Source organism: Accipiter gentilis, chromosome 33 (genome assembly GCF_929443795.1).
Source record: "Accipiter gentilis chromosome 33, bAccGen1.1, whole genome shotgun sequence".
Classification (NCBI taxonomy): Eukaryota; Metazoa; Chordata; class Aves; order Accipitriformes; family Accipitridae; genus Astur; species Astur gentilis.
In genome coordinates, this window is record NC_064912.1 from 8,201,135 (window position 1) to 8,226,238 (window position 25,104).

The 25,104-nt window shown below is 38.6% G+C and overlaps 2 protein-coding genes across 10 annotated transcripts in view; both read right to left on the minus strand.

Moving 5' to 3' along the window:
* Positions 1–19,332, minus strand: part of TXNDC11 (thioredoxin domain containing 11) — a 34,464-nt gene extending 15,132 nt beyond the window's left edge. The window contains exons 1-8 of one of the 6 annotated variants that reach the window (XM_049835457.1): positions 19,110–19,332; positions 15,020–15,094; positions 14,513–14,729; positions 13,668–13,765; positions 11,566–11,695; positions 3,916–4,009; positions 2,556–2,668; positions 1,141–1,341 (exon numbers count right to left, since the gene is read on the minus strand). In XM_049835457.1, the coding sequence (XP_049691414.1) occupies positions 1,141–1,341; positions 2,556–2,668; positions 3,916–4,009; positions 11,566–11,695; positions 13,668–13,765; positions 14,513–14,729; positions 15,020–15,094; positions 19,110–19,255 (1,074 nt within the window). In that variant the 5' untranslated portion in view covers positions 19,256–19,332. The other 5 variants (XM_049835460.1, XM_049835459.1, XM_049835458.1 and 2 more) reach the window with 5 other exon arrangements.
* Positions 19,333–19,808: 476 nt separating this feature from the next.
* Positions 19,809–25,104, minus strand: part of ZC3H7A (zinc finger CCCH-type containing 7A) — a 31,097-nt gene continuing 25,801 nt past the window's right edge. For 2 of the 4 annotated variants that reach the window (XM_049835498.1, XM_049835499.1), the window contains 4 exons: positions 24,699–24,807; positions 23,697–23,830; positions 23,193–23,356; positions 19,809–21,901 (listed from right to left, as the gene is read on the minus strand). In XM_049835498.1, the coding sequence (XP_049691455.1) occupies positions 21,712–21,901; positions 23,193–23,356; positions 23,697–23,830; positions 24,699–24,807 (597 nt within the window). In that variant the 3' untranslated portion in view covers positions 19,809–21,711. Of the gene's footprint in view, positions 21,902–23,192; positions 23,357–23,501; positions 23,595–23,696; positions 23,847–24,698; positions 24,808–25,104 lie in introns of those variants that run through there. The other 2 variants (XR_007510341.1, XR_007510342.1) reach the window with 2 other exon arrangements.

Sequence of the window (25,104 nt, forward strand, 5' to 3'; positions counted from 1 at the left end):
CTGGACTATTTTGTATCTCATTTCACATTTTGATATAGATAAATACTGTTATTTAGCAGAATGAAACCTGAAACGGAACGTCTTATGTTGCACTGATTTGACCTAAATAAGTGGTATCTGTTACTAAAACGTTTAATCTGTGACAAGCATCACTGAATAAAGTCTGCCAAAAAATAAGACAAGTTAATACAAGAATAATTGCAGTTCTTTTCCAGTCTTTCCACAAAGATTTCCCCAACCCTATCTTGTAGCACTATAGCTTTTATTTTGTCTATTTCTAGTTTGGCTAATCATTGTATCCTAAGTTAAATTCATTTTTTTCCTCACTGCTTCAGACACTGCAATATTAATTAGGCCTCCTTGTGGAAACCACACATTCCAGGAGATAGATGCCACGTATATAAGTCAGCATTGCCACCAAAACTTAGCCCTGCTTTTTATCTTCCACAGATGCTTGGTTCTTGTTCCACACTGTCCTTCGTGCTATGCGATCACCACTGTGATGTGCAGCTGTGTGATATACTAAATGGGCCAATGGGTTCCAGCTAAAAAATAGCCCAGGGGAAAAAAAATTATTTTTCAGCCAAGTTAGTTTCCCTATCTCGTTTACTTCACAGCTATACAAACTCTTGTCCTAGGCAGTTCAGAAATTGAAATAACAGCAGAGAAAGAGAAAACTGGAAGGCGACTGTCTGGTTTAATAAAAGGTCCGTTCTTCCCTGTGTAACCACATCTGGAAAGACGGAAGGAGAGGAGAAATAGAATGACGTGGACAAAACACAAGTCCTGCAATACACAGTTCATTCTTGCTTTTCCGTTTGTGCTTAGTCAGCTGGAACAGAAGACCAAAGATCTGCATCTCTCACACAGCACTCACCACAAAAAGAAGGAAGTCAAGGAAAAGAGTTAGGTGCTTGTCCTAAACAACTGTGGACACGAGATAAAGGCATGTGTGGGATGCAAACCAGCGTAAGGGAGTTGTGATAATATGGCTTGAGAAAAAAAAATGTTTTTTAAACGAGACTGAATACTTGGAACAGTGAAATAAAATGAGATATCTGTCACAATTAAGCTCAGAACCCTGACCAGAGTTCTCAAGCTCTAGTATTTTTGAAGTAAAAAAATAATTATTTCACTTACTTCATCTAAAAGAGGATGAATTTCTGCTAAGGGATTGTAAGGTATAAATATAAGAAGTGCTGGTCCTTTCTTCAGCTCATTGTTTAGAAGTAGGCTTTTTCCACCATGTGGTCTCAGCCAGCGTATGAGCGTCTCTCGATTTTCTAGAGCCCACTTGCAAATGTTCTCAGCAGTATAGTTCATGATGTCATTTGGATAGATCTTGAAGGGGAGAAAAAATAATTGCTTGTCCTCACTTGGTTTAGTAACAAATGCAGTTCTCAAATATGGCATACTTTGTTCCTGTAATGCCTAAAACTCTCTGTCTAATGACACTATTCAGCAAGCTTCAGTGTGTCATAATATCCTTTCCCTTTGGGAAATCTTTCCAAATCCTCATCAAATCATAGTAACACACACAACCTTTCAGGCAAAAAGTGTTCTACCAGGGAAGCTCCTCTTTCTTTTACTACATCTTTATAATCTTTATTTTTCTCACTAGTATGAATTTTCTTTGTAAGTGAAAGAGTTCAGTCTCTAAGTTGGTATCATCATGTATCTTGATTTACAGCATATTAGAACACTTTTTCCCACTACTCATTCACCAAATTAACTCATTCTAAATTAGTCTTTTAAGACTCCAACATCATCATTGCATTTAAAACTGGTATTTCTTATTACTGAATGCAGGGAAAAGAAATGCATAACAAAAAGCACTCACAGCTTCTAGGGTCACTTTAGAAAATTAAGGCAAGTTTATCTTAAATCATTTGCAGAGACAAAAGTTGTTTTATGTATTCACCAGTAATTTAACCTGAAAAAATCCATATTTTTCCTAGTCTCAATTGAATAAAATACATGTTACAATATTTATCTTCACAGAGTTTCCACTCGTGGTAGCACTGTGGATAGGTAAGGGCTCTATGCCAAATAGCAAATCTGAAAGTTAGTATTTGCAGTCTTAGTCTTCCAAAAAGAAGGCTCATGGATTAAGAATCACTATGAATTTTCAATTAATTTGCATTATTTTTCTAATCAGTGTAATGTCATACCTTTAAACCAGAATGCAAGTTGTCACTATTCCTACTATCTCTCCACAAAATCTCTTTGTCTGTTCAAGTAGCTTTCTAATTCTGACCCACTGAAAGAGGTAGAGACTTTTAAGAAAAAGTTTTTGCGTAGTCATTTCTGAGCTGTTTGGGTTTTGGGGGTTTTGTTTTGGTAGAGATGATCAACTTGTGTCTTATCTACTGTTTAGAACAGCTGCTGACTGGTAGAATGAAAATGTGTATTACTGTATAAAAATATCATTCTTAAACATCCTGTATCCTAAAGCTCCATGAAACACTTATTCACAGTCTACTATGACAGAGCTTCAATCTCCATCTTCAATCTGTACTGTTTCAGCAGCACTACAACATAAATAGAATACTCACAAGAGATGTGTTGACATGTCTGTGCAAATACACGCTGCCTGAATGCACCAACGAGATCTCCTCTGCAACATGTCTATCTGTGATCACTCCAAAGCGTATTGTTCCAAGGTAATCTGAAAGGGCAAATTTTCAGTTTTTAAATACAATTATACACACCAAACTTCTCTCCTGAAAGCCTTAGAAGAACACCTTCAAATCAAACCACAGAACATTGCTGTGTAAAGGCACCGAAATCTTACTGAATAGCAACTGCCAATATTGGTGATTAAGCGAGATAGAAGAAAGATGACAGAAGCAGGCAACAAGAACAGACGTGTTCCTCTTCTGCACTCAAGGTATACAGAATGTTAACCTGAATTGTCCAATGTCTCGATTTACTTATTAAAGATAGAATCTGGTATCATAGCTGCACCATGCTATGTTATGACATCTCAAAAGCCAAGAGGAGATACACATATCAGGAAAAGCTATGAACATTGACTGTTTAGATAATGTACATTCACAGTAAATATATGTTATTTAAATACATATTATAATGTTTCTATATTGATAAATATGTACACACAAGAATAGAATGCTTCTCATCTTTATGTTGCAAAGAACTATCCCAAAATATAAAGGGCAAATTACAGAACAAAATATAGGAGAACAGGCTCTATGTCATATACCAAGTCAGTGGCAGAGTAAAAATCAGAATAATGGTATCAATTTCCTTCATTTGCTGACAGGAAGAAATATCCATAAAATGTGCTAATCTTAACTTTAAGAAAGTCCTGTCCAGAATTTATGACCTCCAAAACCGGTATTAATCATATACAAAGTTTGCATATTTAAATGCAAGAGATTTTGTATTTTGGATTATTAAGGTGAAACAAAAGAGGGAGAAAGCCCTTCTCATCATGCTACCCTGTACCAGCTCCATAACTCCATCCAGGAAAGCACTTTGTTGAATTAAATTACTAAGTATTGACAAAGTCAAGTTCATCCTAATGCCTCTGAACCTTACATTTCAAATGTTGCACAAGACAAACACGCTTGGATTTAACTTAAATAAGTGCTAGTCTGATTATCACTCTATATGGGTTGCAGCTACACATTTAGGTTTTTGAGGAAACTATCTTAACATATCCTTGAATAGCAGCCTGTCATATACTTTATTCCATGATGGCCGATCACATAGTAAGCCTTTTATGTAAGCAATCCTTGCACTGTAATAAAAGACAGTCTCATAATTAGATCAACATCAAGAAACACTCAAAAGGAATTAATTCCCAAGGTATAAAACATTGCAAAAAACTACTAAAGCCCACATAAATAACTAATTCACAGATGCCTTAAATTACAAAAATGAAGCTTTTACCTTTCTTTAATGAATGTAATGCTGATGTGAAAAATGTTAAATAACCAGGCGGTTGAGGTGAAGCATTGAACTCAAAATATCCTAGAACTCCAGGCTGAAATAATAAGAATTAGAATTAAGTTATTTTCAAGTATAAATATACAGAACACAGCAATTATTTGCCTACAGTAGAACACAACAGATTTTAAAAAGACAACAATGTTTACTGAAGAACAGTCACTTCATGCTGCAAGAAGAAATTTAGTATTAAAAGACTGAATGGAAATCAGTTCTAAAGATGTCATTCAAAAGCTATGGACGGTTTTTATGGCTGTAGATGCCTAAGTTTCAAACAGCATTGTTTACCGTGTTATCAACTGAAGTTAACTAAAAACAATTAATATTTGTTTTTGCAACTATTTTATGAGTCAGTTCCAGCACCAACATAAGAACCACAAGCATAAAGATTTCTTTTAAAACTGGATTTTCAGAGTATAAACAACTCAAACATTAACACTTTAATTGTTCACTATGTTGCACATAACTAGCAACTACATATGAATTCACATATTTTGCATGAATACTTGAACTGTTAAGTCAACTTATCATCCTGTCATTAAACTATCAGTCACTGTAAATTCTTTCAGTATATCCCCACAAGAGTCAGTGAGAGACCAGATGCCCCAAAATAATGAGAGCGCCCCATATCCCACCTGCATATCCATGAAGTTCTTCAAATTGCCAATCAGACAATTCAAAATTTAAAAGACTCATCCCTAAACAGGCCTATTGACTTTGCCAGGTACAAAGCCTGAATGACTGCATATTAAATTCAGGAAGAGAATCTGGGAGAAGCTAACTTGGAACAGAGAGGCACATGGTCTTTAGACTTCTCTTGTTGCAAAATTTCAGTGAAGCTTTAGTCTTACATTTTGCAAAATATAACCCATTAAAAGTTATTATTAATTATTTTTTTAACACATCACTCAAATTGGCTTAATAAACTTTCAGGACAGAGTAAGTGATGGAATTTAGTTATTTTGTGTTGCTTCCCAGTTCCACCAGTGCAAACAGAAAGAGCATTTGATACACAAAGCAAGAGCACTCTAGGGATTGCTGTGGAACAAAAATTCCAGACTCACCGATAACCCATTTGTGTGGCAAATATATTCCCATATAAGTATTTTCATTTGGTATTTGAGAGGCTGCTTTTTTTTTTGTTGTTGAGTTTTACATATAAATTTTTAAATTTCTTTTTAAAACATGAGCATATATTTTACCTGTTACTGTCATTAGTGATATGAATTCAGTTATTCATACCAGCCATATGAACTGAGCTAATTCAGTATGAATTGGTGATCTCAGGATGTTCACCAATAACAACATTGCCCATTGCAACTCATGACCTGCTCTTTTAGGCAGGAATTATCTTTCATGAATGAATGCTGAACACAAGACCCATGTTCATAAAGAATCCTTTTGAGGTAACCCAATAAAATTATCATAATAAAAATGAGATACAAGCAATTAGTGAAATTTCTGCAATAACAGTTTTCAAGAAGGAAATAAAACAATAAATAAAAGTAAAAAAACACAGCAAAATAATAGCACTCATTCTTCTTTTCTAAAAAATAAACAGGTTAGTAATTAGTGTTCATCTTTTTCTCCTAGTACCAAATCAAGACAGTAAAAAGAAACAGTCCCTTATAAAAAACTTCTAAAGCATTCAAATGAACCAAAATAAGGAGACAGATGATGATCAAAGTTTTAGTTTCCCATTTCCCAGGACCATTTTTGAATACTATTACTGTGTGAAGCAAACTTATAGCACCAAATAGTGAATGAAAGAAGAGTCAAAAGTGACAGTAAAATGTGACAAGAAGCCAAAAGTCAGATCTAGAAATATTTATAAAGTTATTAAAAAAAGGTGATGTTCTGATTCTGACTGCCAGTTCTGCTGTACACTAATGGAAGCTTAAGACTTCCAGATTGTGAAAAATGTGTCCATGAGACATTTTTGCAGTGTTTTTTCAATAAGAAAAAATTGTAATGGGAGAATATATACTAATGTTATATGCCTAATCAGTAATCTGGTTAATTAATGTCCTCTTAATGATCATCCCAACATAGTTAAAATTTCTTCCTTGTCACAGGCTGCAATTATACATACAAGGAAAGTGTCTAAAATGCTGTGTTTCTTCTCAAGTACCATGCAAACTTTCCTGTTCTGGCAGAATGAAGAGATTTACTTGCTAATACCAACTACTCTGTTCATTTTAACAAAATTGAACACATCCAGGTGCTAGCAACTAACAAGGAATCTTGCTCTGTACAAGTGAGATTAAAGTCTTAAAGAGATCTCAATATAAATAAGACGTTCCTAGTTTTGAACACAAGTATGCCAAGAGGAGCTTGACAGCAGCAACTCCCACTTCCTTTCATGTAAGAACCTCCAAAACAATCAATAACTGGCATAGCAACAGCTACTTGCATACAGTTTGTGTGGGCATCTACATACAAGCTGTAACTGATGATCAGCTGCTTCCAGGCAACCATTTTTGTGGAGTTACGGTTAACTATCTTCATGCAGGCAGTTAGGAATAATCAGTTGAACAGGATATGACTTGCTGGTACATAAAGTTGGAGGATACAATATTAGAATGTGACGTAGAGATAGTTTAAAGCCATTGCATTAAGAGCATTGGTGTTGGTAGAGTGGAGCTTACTGGAGCTTTTCTTTCCATGAAACAATTTTCAGCACCTGCCTCAGAATGTCTGTAGGAAAGGTTCTGGAACAAACTTGAGGACGTCAATAGTGAAGAGTCATTAGTGCCATCTCCTAATGAAACTCATGGAAATACAAATGGAAACTGAATGGAAATACAAAATCATTAATTGTAATGGAGCCTATTTCTTGCTTGGTCTCTACACCAGAGGAATGGAATGTGGTGGGTGATGCCAATTAAATCAAACAACAGACTTGACAAGAATCTCAACAATTACAGAACACCAAGTTCATAGAAACTGTAAGAATTAATAGAGAACTTCAGATGAGTAATTTTTATTGGAAAATAGCCAGCACGGTTTTAATACTGAGCCATGCCTCAAGTCTACCACAGTTCTTTGAAGGTATAAGCAAGCATGTAGATGACTGATGTACTCAAAGCAGCATACTGTAATTCCCCTAAAGCCTACAAGAAGTCACCAAACACAATGGAAGAAACTAAGGTGATAAAGAATAACACAGAAGGTCCTTTTTTTGGATTAGTAGAAAAGATAGAAAACTACAGGTACAAATTACTGGTTTTCCACAGTCAAAGTCAGCCAGCCAGTATACTGGTGCTCATATAGTTCAACACTTCCATAAATGATTTAGAAAAGGGAGAAAAGGGTGAGGAACAAAATTTGCAAACTACAGCTGAATTAGAAAAGTTGCAGAAACACAGTATTAAATCACTATGCAATGAAAGAGCTCTGAAATTTAAAGGTGAATTAATTGGAACAAAGAATAGAAAAAAACCCCACAGGTACCGATTAGCTTCTACAATTAGATAAACACTTTTACTACTCAATTAAGTTATTTCTATCCCAATTTGTATTTATTTATTTTTATGTTTTGGCTATATTGCACTGAGGTAAGGGAGATGGTATTTTTTTTCAGAATCTCAGACTCGTGCAGGCAGGCAATTCCTGCTTCGTTTTATCTGTGAACACAGGAAAGAAAACAGCAAGAGGAAAGGAATGCATTATCTCTGGGGAACAGAAGAACAAATATTACATACCACTAGCTCTATACTGTTGAAAGGCAAAATAGAAACTGTTGATTGACATTAGATTAATTAAATTTACAAGTAAAAGTCTGTTCATTCTCTAACAACGTTAAAAACGTTGTGTATCCAGAACTGAAAACAAATTCTCACATCATCATTTAACAAAGGCACCACAGTACCCCCCACAAGAGCAAGCTATTAAGTCAAATTCACTTCTGGGTCAGATCCTACACAGTTGGTTAATGCTCAGGAAGCATTTCTACACAAATAGAGCAAAGAAGAAAGCTGACACCGTGTTAAGACACATGCCAGCTCCCTCCCAGAGAGACCATGTCCTCCCCCACCTCTCCCAAAGCCAGAAAATTATGAGCTCCCTGGGCACATTTACTGTCATAAGTGAATGAAACTTTTTGTCTATACTACAGAAGCTGCATGTTTTCTTCCTTTGTGCCTCAGAAGGATGAGGCCATTTCTAGTAGTTGGGTTAGTCAGATAAGGAATAAGACATGCCAATTTGGATTAAAATGAAACTGTTACATCTTTGCAGTTAAAACAAAACAATTCCGATTATAGGTACTTACAGGTACCCGGAGTTATGGCAGGAACTGCACATCTTTCTCCTGATGTAACTTAGATGTTCCTATACATTCCAAGATTTTAACTGCTTTCCAAATGGGTTCCAAATGGGCTCTCAAAAATTAAATTCTAATTCTTATCCAGTTCTAGTTTTGCACTAGCATCGTTCCACAACCACAAAAAAACCTTAAGTAGCATCAGAAAATGCAGAACCTTAACGTTCGAGTCCTCAACCAGATTTTTTTCCACGGTGTTTGAGCGCCCTCTTGTGAGATCAATACAGCATCTCACAATACTCAGGATTTGGTTGAGGAATGGACAGAACCCCATGGAACTAACACCACTTGCTCTTACATTTAGCTGGATTCTGTTCATCAGTGTTTCTTAGAAATAAAAACATGCTAAATAACATTTGAATACAAGATAAAATACTGCTAGATTTCAGTATCTCTTGGTGTGGTTCAACTTACAAAAAAATGCTTTGAACGTTATCTTAGTACCTTCATAGTACTTATTAGTTTAGGCATGCTAACGTGTTTAATGGATTGTGATGTTCAATTTAGCATGGCTAGAGCTCCTGGTTTTCTTTGCTAGATGCTCTTTTGGTCAAAAGCTGCCTACTGGAATTTGAACACAAGATTAAAGCACCAAAACCTTCACCGATTATGGAAAAAGACAACTACAGCCTGGCTATCAGTAAACTGACAGGCAACAATAAAACGCCCTTGAAACAAGAAAAGAACAGCGCAGTAGTTCCTTTAAGTGTGAAAACACATGCTGAGCAGAACTTCAGCTTGACATGATGCCCTGCAAATAAATCGCTCATCTACTAGTAACTTCCCAACCTGTTGCATCCTCCAGATTATACATAATGCCATCCTTGGACAGAGTAACAAAACAATGAGGACTGAAAGTGAGTGACACGCAAGGGCTCTGCAACCTACTGCTTTTCCTTGATATGGGAGACCTTAATACCAAAGCAGAATGAAACAGCCAAGGAACAGAATTGGCACTGCCTAAGTGGAGTCTGGGGATCAGCTACAAAGAGGTTCTCTTCAACTGAAATTTTCAATTCAAAAGTAAATACCCCTAACCTAAGTTTGCAGAACCCATTCCCTAGCAGAACACGGGACTGAAAATTAGATACTGATGATAACCAATCTTTCAGAAAATATTCTGAGCTTCAAATTAATTATCTTCTCAATGAAGAAATCACAAAAACCTGATCAAGCAGTAGACAGTGGTCAAAATGTCCAATGGTCTATCCTTTACAGTCTTCTCTTCTTTCCCTTCTGCTAAAAATTAACATTTTTAATATATAAAAGATCAAAAAAATCAAAGGAGGACACTAGCCAAGGCTCTCAAAATAGCAATTAGTTTGTGCCACACATGCAATTCCTGTAACCTACCCTACTCCTCAAACTTTCTCATGTCTTAAAACAGGAGTCACTTCCTGGATTGTATCTTCTCCTACAAAAGGTACGAAGTTCCTTGACTTTCATGGAAAACATTAGAATATGTTCACATTTCTAACTGTTTAAAATGATGAATCAACGTGTTTATTTCCAGTTTAAAACTAACTTTTCCTTTGTGCCTGACTATGTTTCCCTCTCCATCCATCTTCACATACAATTCTCTCTTTCTTAGGTCTTCTCTGTATCCCAGCTCCTGATCACTCAGCATTTGCTATTCCTATTGCACTCACCTGAACTTGCACTAGTCAATGCTCTGTTCCCTGACTGGATCTTACTGCATGAGTTGGCTGTTATTTTTGTATCCCCTTCTCCCCCTCTTGCTTAACTTTACAGAGGCAAGACATTGAGCACCTAGTGCCATGGTCTGGGAAATAACCTCAGTGTTAAATGACTTCAGGGCATCATGACAGATCACACTCCATTCTTAGTCCATTTCAGAAAAAAAGAACCAACCAACACTGAACCTGAACAGAGATCAGGCATTTGGAACCACAGAATTTGAAGCACAGGAAGGGGGGAAATCTGAACATAGAAATAAAAATACCTGTTCAATTGCTAAGCAGTATTAAAAAAATTATTTTCTGGTTCCCCCATAAATTTGTCTTTTATCTTGCCTTTCTCCAGTGGAAGTGCACCTCCTACTGCAAAGCAACTTTAAGCTTAATGACACTATGCTTACTAGTTACCTTTCGCAGACTACGAAGAAACAATTCACAAAACACAGACCAAAAACCAAGCAGCTGTTTTCAAATCTCTTATAGGAGGCAAAAACCCAACAGTTTTAAAATGGCAAAACTGAAGCAGTGAAAGGACAACAAAACTGCTTGTGATTGCAGAAAGTATCAGCATCAGAGACAGACACACAACTCCACGCCTGACTCACAGTGCCTGTTTAAAACACTGGAAATCCAAACCCACTAATAGCTCCTGAGGGATAAACCGAAGTATGACTAGCACAGCACCTACCCACGGTAACTACCAGTGAGCATCCCCTTACGCTGTGGCAGCTTTCATTTAACAGCACAGGTCATGCTCTGTCCTGCAGCAGAACCAGTCATTAGAACATGTGCTACTTCAAAGAGGAACTCTGCTTCATTCTGAAACACTGGAAAGCCCCTTGCGTGCTTTGGCCACTACTACAGCATCATTTTGTTGATCAGATTTTCCATTCCGCTCTAATAGCTTGGGTCTTAGTAAGATTATGGTATTTCTCCATTGTGCACTACAGAAATGAACAGTTATAAAGGGATTATAAATGGTTCTGTTGTAAGCGCATTTTGTCTAATTGGAAGTTATTAATCCACTAGTATTGCTACCAATCTTGGCACCTCTGAACACAACAGAACGAAAATTAGTAAAACACAATGTACCAGTGGATTAAAATCATCAAGTTACAGCATACAAGGTGTTTAGGAACCATTATTTCAACTGATTTCACATTGATTTTTACTTAACAGACTTATTAGAAAGGTCTAATATTCCTTTAAAAATTAAAGCAATGATTACACATTTCTCAAATGCCTTTCCAACTTAGAATGCAAGATTTTTGTGAAAAGATTTCTCCCTTCTTTCTTGTTCATATGTAACTTTTTGGTGAGGTAACAACTTTGTTGTCTACATACTGAAGTACTGTAAATTAAGAGCATCACTAAATCATAAGAGTGACTATACAGGGAACCAACATTATGAATTTGTCATTTTGTATTTTTATGATTTTAACAAATTTACAGGGCACTGATCTCAGGATCCTGGAAATAAACTAGTACTTTGGAGTAGATCAAATTTAATTGTGAAACAAGTCAAACTCTTTCTGAACCACAGTGGTAAAGCTAGAGAAGAGAGACAAGTACCTCATAATTTGAGAGGAAATCTAGTAATTTTGATCGAGACGAGATGTAGAGTAGTGGTGTCATCACCCGGCGAACAAACTTTTCAATATAAACAGCACTCATAGGGCCTTTGTATTCAATTGGTCCAAAACTAGTACCAAAAAAAATAATAAAACATTAAGACTTAAATTAACAATAGAGAGAGTCCCTCCTGGGGGTGGCAGAGATAGGAGTTACATACACAACACACTCAGCCTCTAGGGAATTGCTCTCTGTGTTAATTAACAGTGGCTTCTGTAACTGACAGAGGAGTTGTGTTACCAGACTTGAAGTACAGCGCAGAAATTGCAGTGACTCTAATGCAGCATCTATGGGTAGGTGCAGTGTACTGGTGGGGATGAAGGGGTGGAGACCATCTCTGAGTCCCATTAAAGAAGTAGGTAAAATGCAGGTATGAATTATATGATCGTATACATACCCTTCTGCTTTGTCCAAAGTAAATATATGTGGCTTAAAAATACACATCTGAAAAATGTCACTATCTTCACTTGATTTTTTTTTTAAATCTTTAGAAAGTTCAAACAGTATCAGTCTGAAAAGGTGCAGTATTTTTACACTGACTTTTACAAGTAGCACTCAATAAAGCAGGGGCGAATCCAGTCGCACCGCTGATGAACAGACTCAGCAAGTCTACAGTTTCTTCCCCAGCCATGTAATAAAACAGCTCACAGCACATTAGGTAGTGCTAAAACAGAAGGTGGGCCAGGCCTTGCGGCTACAATTTCCAGAGCTTCTCCTTCATCCCCCTTGAAATCCTGCATCTGATTTATTATCATTAGGTTAGACAAAGCATCACAGTTCAAAATTAAATCAAACACAAAAAGCATGAAGAATTAGTCCATTCCTGCTGAAGAATTTAATGTGATGCACTTTTTAATACAGCTTATACATACAGACACTCCAAAAAATATCAAACCTATATTCAGAGGCTTTGAAACGGTCTTCTAGAGCCCACTAGATGATTCTACATCCTACACGAGGTTATTACAAACCTTTGTCTTAACAGCAACATGTACTGCTTCAACATGTCACATGCCCAGTATGCAGCATTTGACGTTTAATATCTCAGGCATGAGGGGTGCATTGCCCTTTGGAGTTTTTATGAAGTATCAATATGAGTTTACGTCTCATCTTGTGCAACTCTGTTTAAGGTTACTGATAATACCCAAGTGTATCCATCTACTGTATTGTAATTTCAAGATCAAATAAGTTTAAGTCAATGTATATCCAAGTGGGATTGTTGGGGTTTTTTATTAGTTTGAATTATGCCAGTGCCATCTGTGCTTATTCCAAGTTCAGCTGACAAAGATCAGGATTGTTCCTCCTCAATACATAAATCCCCTCCCCAAAACCAAAATCAGCCTCTCTAGTGGAAGAGAGCTGCAGTTCAAGACTACAGTTCATGAGTAAAATGCAAGTGATAAACTACACAGCATCCAACTCTATTGTACCTTGCATTAGAAAGCATGTTTCCTTACCTTCTGCTCCACATAATGAGAATAAAAAAAAAGGATAATACATACAAATACTAAAAAAAAAAAAGTGAAATTATATAAAATTTTATACAATGACATCTCAACATTTGGAGCATAAAACAGTGAGTTTAAAGTTCAAATTTAGAAGAAAGTCTCCAGCACACAGTGCCATTTAAATATGCAGTTAAATACCACCAACTTCAATAGCGCTTAAGTACATACTTTATTGCTGTCACAAATTGGGACCAGTTGATTTAATCCATCTACAGAGCAAGCAGCCAACTGAAATTAATATATAAATCTGAATTCTTTACTTTTCATTGGAGGCAGAACTTCCAGGAGACGTACAGGCAAAAGAAAATTTCCTTAAGGATGAAGAATTGCACAGCATGTCATTTAACTGACATTTACATCCCTTCTTGACACCTAAGTAGCATACAGGACGAGCTTCACCCAGAATCTCCTCCTCTACAACTACTTACTATAGCCATAAATAGAAAAATTTTCAAAATGCAACATTTTATACAATATCTCTTCTGTTTCCCAAAACAACAATAAAAATCCCACACTGTACGTATGAAATCTTACCTCCGATGGTACAAGTGTATCACAGGAAAATAAAAGAAATGCTTCTGCTTCCTGCATTTCCCCTGGTTCCACCAGCAATTTACAGCCACAAACAGCACCTGCAAAGCAGGTAAAAATTCACAGCTAATAAAGTACATTACTGTGACCTCCTTTATCTAACGTGTATTTTTTCCAATCCATTCTATCTGCTATTTTCAGTCTTTCCAAGTCAGTATTCTGTATCTGCTCCTCTTAATTCTACCTCAGAAGAGTGGGGTTTTTTTGGGGGGGGGCGGGGGTGGTGGTGGTGTAATTTTGCAACAACAATCTTTTTGGTCACTTTTCTTTCTAGTTTTTAAGCTTCTCAATCTAAATCCTTCAAATTTACTAACTTAGTCATAATCCGTATTAATTACTTTTTCTGCAGAGTGGAGCTCAATGAGCAGAGATTTACAACAGCTGTACCCGTGAAGCATTTACAGCTAACCAACTGCTAGAAATCGGTGCTATGGCTGCAATCTTATAAGACTACCAGTGTCTTCAAGGATCCTGGAACTGCAAGCAAACTCCCTGTAATTTCTGTCTGAAGGCAGGTGAATAAATCTGAGAACACTTTACAAAAAGAAACTTGTAGACTTCCCCGTTCAGCAGCAGAAATTACAGACAACTGAGCAGAAATCACAGGTTTTCTACATTTATTCTAACACTCCATATGTTAAATTAAAACTAAGACGACTGGCTGAGTTACCCTAAAATATGACCACTCAAGTCCTGCTGGTTCCCATGGGATGACAGAAATTAGCATCAGCTTGGAGATTAAAAAGCTATAAGGTCATGTTTAAGATTCATATCTTCTCTGGAGTTACCTGGTCTGACAATCTGCTGGCCACATGTTCTATTTCTTCTCTTGCTGCAATGGACTGGCCGCACCATGGCGCATAGAAGAAATACAGCACAATTTCTGAATCCTGACGAAGGTGATCTGCATAATCTAATTGTCCCCGAAAAAGATCAATGACTGGAGATCTTGTGGAGAAAAAATTCACTGGAAGCTTTGCTGGCATTGTTACATCTTTTGCTCGGCTGCAGGAAGAAAATTAAGAGTGGTTATTGAGAGTGTACAGCAGTAGTTAGAAAAGTGTGACCAAACCCCTAATTTTTAATCTTAGCAAAGGTCATGCAATGACAAAACTTTAGAAATTGATGCAAATGACTACAACTTACATTATCCAAGTTAGTTTCATGAAATACCATAAAAATCTAAAGATCACCCTTAACAAGCTTTAGAAAGTCACGCTGTGATACCACACACTATGTTTATGGGTATGTTAGCTTACACTCTTATTGCTGGTTGCTATAGAGCATAAAATTACCAGGAAGAGTGATTTCTTTGGATTTCTTCCCTGGCCTCATCCTCTTTTAACACTTGTACTTTACGTAACAGCACCCTGATAAGAGAAGAGACACTGGTCATAAAGTTTTGTGATGTGATGTTTATATAAACAGACTATTACTGTGCCTTACATACACTTTGCTTTAAAGTATTCTACACTTCTATTCTTTTATATGGTATTAGGAAAAAATATGTAAATGTGTGTTACTTTATTTTACTGATTAGAGCAGGGACTGCAAACTGTTCAGGGCACATTTCCTCTTCAATGTAAGGACAATATCAATAAATAGAGAGTCTCGATTTAAACAAATTATGACACATTAAGTTTCTTAACAGAAATTAGTTTGACCAGTAATACCAAGAATGTAAACTAAATACTGAGGAAACCATTTTCTATCAAGTTAGCAATCAAACAATCCAGAACTTGGCATTTCCAAGGTGTTCAAAAGTTGTTATGGTACAAACCGCCTTAAATGCAAATGAATGATCATATTCTCTTTTTCATATTCTCTTAATTCCAAAATTTTCCACTAGCTATATTTACACTAAAGCAAGTCAGATTAAAAACTGAACCACACCACTGTAATGCTCAATTTTGCCACGGTTCCTTATGTGACCAGAAGTTTTGGGAAAGACTGTGCATCCCTTTACCTTGTATCACAATAAAAAGCTAATATAAAAATCTTTTTACCCGATATTTGTTCCTTCTCAGGTTACAATTTTAGTAATTGTGATAAAAATATTGAGCCCCTGATGCTGTCAAACTCATACGTTAAGCAACCTCCTAAAACAGCATTGCCACATTTTCAAACTTTACTATTGTTCTGGTTTGTAAGAAGTACCTCTGTTTTTACAATACAGAGCCACAAAAGCCACAGCTCTTCTCTCGTTTCCAGGTACTAAGCATAAAGCTCAACATTTAAGAATCACTCCCAGTATATTTTCTAAAAGTTATGGAAATTCTTAAATCATACGTAAGAGACATTATTTGCTTCAAAATCCAGAATTTTGAAAATATTAACTGGTTCCTCATGTTTACAATTCATTAATTCCACTACTCACAAAAGTCTGTTTTCACACAGATGGCCCAAAATCTGGTTTCTTCTATGGACTTCTACCTTTGTACCTTGCCTTTTCCCCCAATCAGTAACCCAGCACCTCCTTCCCCAACCCTTAGGTTCTTATGTCACTGCACAAGCAACACCTCTGGTTCCTTCCCATGCCTGCACCCTGTGCTTGTCCAAACTGCTAGCTTCTTCCTATGATTTCTAACTGCCAGCTGGACCAGCCACAAAACTGATGTGCAAGGGCTCTAACTCACAGGTCAGCACGCACATGCTGATCAGCTGCTGAAAGCAAAACATGGCACCTAAGTGTTGATCTCGCACTAACACATACTTCTTCAGAGACATTAACTAGAATTTCTCCTCTTTAACCAGTTTAACGAAAATGGACAACCTAAATATGTTTAAAACCTCTGCTTCCTCTACTGAATTAAACAGAGTGTGGACAACTAGTTCAAGAGCTAGAGCGTAAGCCTTAAAAATGTGGTATGAAATTGGCTTCAAATTGCAAGAAAATATAAAACAGATCAACTGAATTCCCATGACATGAATGAGTCAGGAACTACACGGCTACCTCCAAATATGAAAAAACCTCCAGTAATTATTAAAAACCAAGCCACAATAAATCAATAGCTACCAGCTTCTTAAGCCGATTTGCTCAGTAGCGTCTCCCTCTACAATATCAAAGGTGTAACATAGTACTTTTACATAATTTCCAGGTTTACAAAGAGAATAGTGCTCTGAACCCCTAAAAATTATACAAGTATAAACTGAGGATTACATAATAAGCAATTACACAAACATAATAATCACACACTGTTTATTAAAACACTGTACCTGCTACACAAAGCCTATAAAAACTTAAACTCATTTCAACAGAACAACCTGGTAATAAAGGAAAGCACATGCAAGTGCCTGTAGGATCAGCCTCTTTGACTGGAAGGTCCTTAGAAGTGGGGTTGTCTCAAAAGACATTTGCATAGTGACCGAAATAACTCGGGTTCTAAACCACAGGACTTCCATAATAACATGTTAGTTCAGGCTTCGTTTGGCTATTCCTTGAGCCACTATAAACCTGCAATATCTCAAACCCCACTAACAGATTGCCTTGTAGTAAAGGAATTTTCCCTTTCCATGCTTTTTATCCATTGGTCTCAAAAGTTACGTATTGTAAGTGTAGTGGTAGTAACTGTACTCTGGTGCTGAGACTTGCTTGCAAACCGTACTGATGTGTGGTGAGAAACTAAGTACCGTAGTCATAGTTAACGTGCAATTAACCATCCTCCAAATTGCACGTGGAATTTTCTGTTTCTGACAGCAACACAACATTCTGATATTAGTTTATCTATTTAACTATAAAGTGAAAAGCCAAACCCCTTTAATCAAACCTCCTGTACAGAGTACAGGGTGGTGAGAAGCACATTCCAAGCACATTCCATTTGTGAGCTTTCAAACACAGCTAGCAGTAAAATGAAAGGAACATGCAAGTTTTAAGTAAAGGAGAGCAGGAAGAAAAGAGAGGCATCATTGTAAGTGTAAAAAAAAAAAAAAAAAAGTAATTTTTTTAGTAATAGACAGTAAACCAGGGAGGTGATCAAGTCTAGAAATCCTTCACCATACATTGGGTAACATGGAAAGAGCTTTAGACTTTCATCTAAACTATCTGGTTGCTATGAGATACAGGCTACTGGAACAGAGGCACTGCTGCTCACAGAGCAACTCATTCATAAGACTTAAAAGTCGCTTTGATTCAAATAACACATCCTCTGTGGACAGGTGAGAAAAAAAGGCCTTAGTATTTTTCAGAGGCATTACCTGTGAATCAAGTGTTTATTGGAATAAAATTTGTCAGGTTCTGCAGAATAGGGAAGGAATCAGATCCTTGTAGCCTTCTCCCACTCCCAAAATTAAACCCCAAACGCAGCAGATGTTCTTAAATTAATACAGTATGACTTGAAGCACGTAACAGTCACCTTGACCTAAAACCCATCCAGAACATTCAGATGCCAATTTAGGCTCCAGAAACGAGCTGCCTAGCTGCAGCGCATTTACGTGCCTACCGCACATCACCCAACCCTCCCCGCAATTCCAGCTACAGACATCATCTGGTTCCACGTACCCACGCACGCCAGGCTCTCAGCAAACAGGAACCAAAGAGACTTTTGCAATGCAGAGAGTGCCAGCTCCCAAGAGGACAGCCACCAACCAGACTGGGAGAAAAAACAAACCCACAAAGCATCCTTCTGTCTGCAGCAGGTGCAGGTAATGGGGTGGGGGGAGCATCCACACTAACCCATGAGCCAGCAGGGACCCGTTTCCCCCCGCCCCCGATGCTGCCAGCCGAGCCCGCCGAGGAAAGGGCTCCAGCCCTGCGTCTCCTCAGGCCTTCTGTGGCAACGCGAGGTGCCAGTTATTGTTCTCTGGAGACGAGCAAAAAGCGCTTTCTCGACAAAGCGCCTGCCCCTCAGGTGCGTGTGCACCCCCGCACCTACCGCCACACCCCGACGCCCTCCGGTGAAGGCACCCGCGTCCCAAAAACACCGTCGCTTCTTCCCCGCCCGTGTACTGGGGCGGGCAGAGGGGGCCCCGCGTCCCCCCGCCGCCGCACCGCCGAGCTGGCGACGGCGTTCCCCCACGACGCGAGAGGGGCTGTCGTCGCCATGGGGATCGCGTGTCGTCGGCCGCGGGAGGAAGATGTCCGTCACCAGCCCTGCCTCACGCGACCCGGCGCCTCACGGGGCCGCCACCTCAGGGCGCAGGGAGACGCGCGGCCAGAGCGGGCACAAGGGGTCGCGCCCCGGGAGGAGGAGAGCCCCCGGCCCGCCCCGGCGCACCCGCAGGCCGCGGAGCGGGACCCCCGCAGGCGGAGCTCTGCCGCAGGCGGCTCTGCCCCAGGCCTCCGGGGCAGGCACCGCCTCCAGGAAGAGCGGCGGGCGGCCGCTTCCCGCGGCCGGGCCCCGCGCGCCCCGGGCCCGCCCGGCCGCCGCCCGCCGCCCCCGCCATTACCTGCAGGTGACTTTGAGGGCGACGAGGAAGGCGCAGCCCAGCACGATGGCGGCGCCGCACAGCAGCTCGGGCCGCCGCGCCATCTGGGCGGCGCGAGGCCGCAGCCGGGGGGCAGCCGCAGCGCCGGAGCCGCCGCATAACGACATCGCCCCCGGCCGAGGCAGGGGAGGGGTGCGGGCCGCCGGGCCGCTCCCGCTCGCACACGTCTCCCTACCGCCCGCCTGTCAGCCGCGCCGGGGCGGGCGGGCCGGCCCCCTCCGCCGGCGAACCCGCCGCCGCCACGTCGCGCCGCCCCGAGCAGGCGCACAGGCGGCCCGGCCCGGCTCGGCTGGGGCGCGGTTGCCCCGGCGGCGGAGGGGACGCCCGCCCCGGGCAGGCGAGGGCGCAGCTGGGCCCCGGCGGGGAAGGGCGCGGGGAGCGGGCCCGGCAGCCCTCGCTCGCCCGGCAGCCCTCCCCCCGCCCCCGGTAAGAACGCTTGGGAATCGTTTCGGCCGCCTCCTGCTCTCGGCGCAGGAGAGCGCTGCAGTTCCCGTCGCCGGGATCAGTAAGCACGTTGCCCAGTCACTCCGCCCTTTCTGCGAGGACCGAGCGGCCGCCGGCAGCTCTTCCCCTACAGCCCGCTCGCCCACCCTCCCCGCTGCAGTTATGAAAGATTCCACACCGTCCTTACAGAACAAGGATTTCATGTTTAGTCTAGGATTACTTCCAATAATTTACAGAGCACTTACATTAAACAATGACAGCATAAAATTGAGAAAACAATTCAGAAAGGCACACGATACAATCAGGTTTTGTCACAGAAATAACAGTGTCCATAGTACTCTATTTCAAGCTCCGTTTATTACAAACAATGTAAAAAAATCAGCATTGCAGGAGGTGGTAGTTCAAGCACCAAGCTAGTTTTGTATGCATACTGTACATCGTATTCAAATGTACTTCAGCCTAGCCTGTAAGGAACAGTTCTTTCCCAAGTTCCTCCAGCTATGGCTGAAGCAGAAGGTGGTGGTTTAATATTCCTTGTGCTTTTATTTTGTGAAGTGAAACGGCCACAGCATCCACGCTTGTCATGTGTATGGGCATCACTGAACTTTGGTTCAACACTTTTTACATACACAATATATGGCCAATGAATACATTCAAACTACTGACATCATTCTTAAAAGCTCTTCTAATTATATAAGGTCAGCCAATAACAGAGAAAAATACTCTCAAGAGGAGGGAAAGGTCATGGCAAAAAAACCCCAAACCAAAACAAACAAAAAAAAAAAACCAAAAAACCTAGCTATAGCCATTTTGAATGAATGACTGAAAGAAGCTTAGTTAAAGAAGACAAAAAAAAAAAGGAATTAAGTGAACACACAAAGAAAGCTGAAAGCATGATCTGCAGAGAAACCAAAACACGAACACACAAAGAAAGCTGAAAGCAAAACGCAACAGAAGCTCCAGCAAGGATAAAGCCAAAAGGCTCGTCAATCATCTCAGCCCATGCATGGTTTTCCATTGCCTGTGGTCTGCAGAAAATGCAATTCAAAGTACCATCCACCTTGCAGCCGAGGTGGTGGTTCACATCCAAGTCAAAAGGCTGAAAACACATCCCAGCACCACGTAGCTCCAAAATGCTTGTCTACTTTGCAAGTTAGTTGGCCATTTTTGTTATTTTAGTGATGTGATGAGCTAATGACAATACAGAAAACTGCAAACAAGCAGCTGGAGACACAAATACCAACTTACTAAACTTTTAGCTACAGGTGCTCAAGCTTTTGCTAATAGGCAAATCATTGTTTGCTTTTTTTTTTTTTTTTTTTTTTTTTTTTTTTTTTACAAAATCTCAGTCCTGAGAGGCTACATGCAGAAAACAGCTTTGTGTAAAGTTCTCTTTATTACAGGCAACATTAGTCCATACAATAATACACAATACTGACATACAAGTGTAATCTTTCAAAATCATCATTTAAACAGCAAAGACCAAGAAACAGAATTTCAACTACTTCATTTTCAAAAATTAATACTTTTTTCCTCCCAAGATCCTTTTTCAGTAAATTATATTGAAACATACAAATAGAGAAAAAATACCCATTCAACATATACTGTAGTTAAATGGTTATTTTGTTTAAAATCTTTAATAAGAAACCTTTTTTTTTTAGCAACCTACATATAGATAAGTAGCAAACTTTGTTTTAAACAAATCCTCTCCATTAAAAGATCTGAAGAATTTTCATCCATCATTTTCTTCTTAGCCCGTAACACTCTGTTTTGTAATACCTTGATACCTTAAAGTTTTTCAACTGAAGGACTGATACTAGGGGGCTTCCTAGATATTATAACCTCTCTTTCCCCCCTTCTATTTCCTAACTTTCTGTCCAACAGAAGGTGAATAAGCACGTAATACTTCAGATTTCTTTTTTTAATCACCACTCTGTTTCATGAGAGCATAGACAGGTCTGCTCAATCCCCCTAAATCTACTATATTTTGCTGTTCAGGAGGAACAATATATGCCAATAAAAGCAGAAAACCTGCAGCTTTTCTGTCACATGCTTTTGATTATTGTCAAATTTTCTGGTTTATGCTTCCAGCTGATAACATGTATGTGTCATCTCAGTATTAGTTTAAATCTTTAAACAAAAAACTATATTTTCCAAAGTCATTATCACTGGGAGCAATCAAGTGGTCTTTCCTTGCTTTGCTGAGCTTCATTCTTAAAACTTGTCTTCGTTCTTCCCACTCATGGAGTTCAGCATTTCCATGGGCAAATTTACAGTTGTTTCCTTCAGTGCAAGTACCAGCCATATATCTGTTAAGACAGATTTCAAATAGTGTTTTCATAGAATTATCATGATCACTATTGTGTCTAGGTATTTTACTCTGGTCATGTTTTTCAAATACACAAATATTATGGACAAAAAAAATAATTGGAAGAGTATTTATTTTTGAAGCAAGATGATACTAACTCTGTTTAGCATTCAATTATATTTTTCTTTCCCGGCTGTCAAGTATTTATAGAGGACAAGAGATGGCTCTTTTCTTTCTGTTCTTCATGCTCCTACTTTACTGAGCCATTTAATGCCCCAAACCTTTAATTTCATCAGATCAAATTATCATTTAACTCAGTAAGCTAAAGAACTACTATTGTTAAAAAATAATTACACTTTGTTAACTAAATTTGGGGTTTTAAGTACTCAGTATGACTTAAGAACCTATTTTATCCTAGTATTTTTGTATTAAGTTATAAGCATGCTAGTTTGTATTCACTTTATACTTGCATATCTGAGGGTGTTACTTAAAAGTTTAGTAAAAGGGGCATATAAGCTTCCAATGCAAATACTGCAAACAAAAAATAACTTGCTTTATATGTTGTGCAATTTCTCAAGATCTCCAAGGCATTCAAAATCTTTAACTTGAAATGCAGTAACAAAGGTATCTGTACCAGCAAATTGAATCTTTAACTCCAGAATACAGATTCTGAAGTTTTTAGCTTTCCAAAAAGATTACAACAGTGAAAATAACTGTCAACATATCTACAATAAAAATCTACTGCAGTCAGGTAGGCAGGCTGCATTTAAGAATTAAAGCGAGAAGCAAAACATACAACCAATGCTGGAGAAAACCAACAGGTCTTGGAAGTTCTCTTCCACACATTCCTCAACGACTTTCAGTAACAAATACTCGAGTTTAACAGATTTGTTTTGATGCTAACAACATTTCTACTTGCCTTAAAGCTCCAATATCACTGTCCAGCTAGGTACTGTTCTTGTGTTCCACAGGTAATTAATATGCAGATACCTAAGTATTGTGATACTTGTAATAATACCAACAATATTTCACACAGCTGCAATAAACTTGTAACCTTTATTAACATCACACAGGCAATTAATTTGGTTCCACAATTAGGCACCCTGAGATCTAACCCCCTGAGTTCTAACAGTACATGTTAAAATACTGTTATTTACTTAATTTCTTGTTGAAAGATGTATGCATAGCAAGAAATACTAGAAACATTGTCCATCAAAACTAATAACTGCCTTAATTATTTACACTATGAACTGTCATTTTTCAGCATTTTTAACACCTCAAAAACCACATACCTATCACAAATGCTAAAATATCCAGTTGGAAAGCGATACTGCCAGCAGTTTTGATCGTCCTCAGTGTGGAAAACCTTCTCTTTATGCTTTTCAGAAGAAATGTGACCCTGCCATTGCTTCTCACTATTACAGTTCTTCCCACACATCCAACAGTGAAAATCCACCTGGTTTACAGGGAATTTGGAAACAAAACATTGAGAATTCAACACTGTAATCACAGAACTGCTCCTAATACATTTTTAATGTTTTCTTTATATTGGCCTGTAAATTGTTGTTTACCTAAACAGAAATAGTTATTTAAACAATCACCTGAAGTTTATGATCTCCACTGGCTCTAGAGGATTCAGAGGAACTGCTTTACAGTGTCAGTTAAAGTTTGCATTTAGTGTAGCTAGCTATGATCTAAGGAAGCACCAAGAAAATAAGGACAATATATGTTACTGACTGGGGAGTAGGAACAAAAAAACCACATTTGAATTTAGAATTATACCTATGATTACTTACTGTAACTTCAGCATAGTCAGTTGGCATGTGAATTTGCTTCCCATTTTCTTTGTTTGCCTGAGCAGCTGTATCATCTCCTTTTTCTGGTTTTTGACTTTTTAGCCATATGTCATACAACTGCTCCAAGTCTTGAACTAATGAGAGCAGAAGCTAAAATAAGTAATTAGCAATTAAAGCAAGAGTTTGAGAATACTAAATAAACGACTGAGTTTGCAAGCATAATTCAGTCCCCACCAACTGTAAGAAGAAAAAAGGAAGGACACAATGTAGACAGTTACACAATTTAAAGATAAGAGCCAAGAGCAATATGAACCTCTGGCCACTTACCAAGACCCATTTCTGCCTATCTAGGGGAAAGTGAGATGTTAAAAATTTCTGAATAGGCACCCGAAGTACAGATAACAACTGTACTGCTGTGCATCAATATCTGAATTTCAAAGTACTAATATAAAGTGTGCTACACTTTTTGGTAAATTTAGCCTGCTTTCTTGCAGACCATGATATTATAATTCATGTCATTTATTACTTCCAATTTTCAATTATTTCTCCCCATTAACACTCTAATGGAATAACAAGTCAACAACAGAAAGTGAATAGTAATTCCCAGTAAATACACTGCAGGGGGTGGCGGGTGGGGAATTCTTCCACAAATAGCTTTTCCCCATATGTTATCAACAGAATCCTAGCGTGTGCACATGGCAATATAAACACCAAACAATACTGCTGCATGATCAATATACTATTTCCAAGACATCTAAAATAACTGATACAAACTACTTTCTTGTTAAAAATACAGCAAGCAACAAATATATAATATAGTTATTTCTATTTAATACTGTTTTTGAATACCCAGTCTGGGCTTATTCAAATTAACAGAAAAGGCACCTGCAAGGTTTACTACAGAAGACAGTGAAAGAAAGTAGATTAAAAAGTAATTGAGGAACAAGAAAGAAAAGCAGAACAATTAGATTTAAAACATGTTAGATTTACTCCTCTACTTACTGCTGTTCTCCTTCATATAGGTCCACATCTCTCTTTCCTCAGGACTGTGAGCAAATGAGCAGTTTCCATCATACTGGCATTTCTTGCCTGAAGCAATATGATTGCACAACTGGAACATGAATTAAAAAAATATCCTTATGAATATAAAGTAAAAATGGATGATAGTAGAAAATGTTGGGTTTTTGTTCCCTGCCCCCCTGCCCCAGATCTTGGCTAGTGTTTCTCCTCCCAATCAGACATTCATATCACATGAAAAATAAAATCATGTTTATTTTATAAAAAACTAATGTATTTTACTTAGAAAAAGCAAACTGCTGGAAGCAAGTACTATGACTGCTTTTTGCCTACCAGATTACCAGACCACAGATATGTTTAAACTATTTCTGAAATATTTACGGCAAATAGT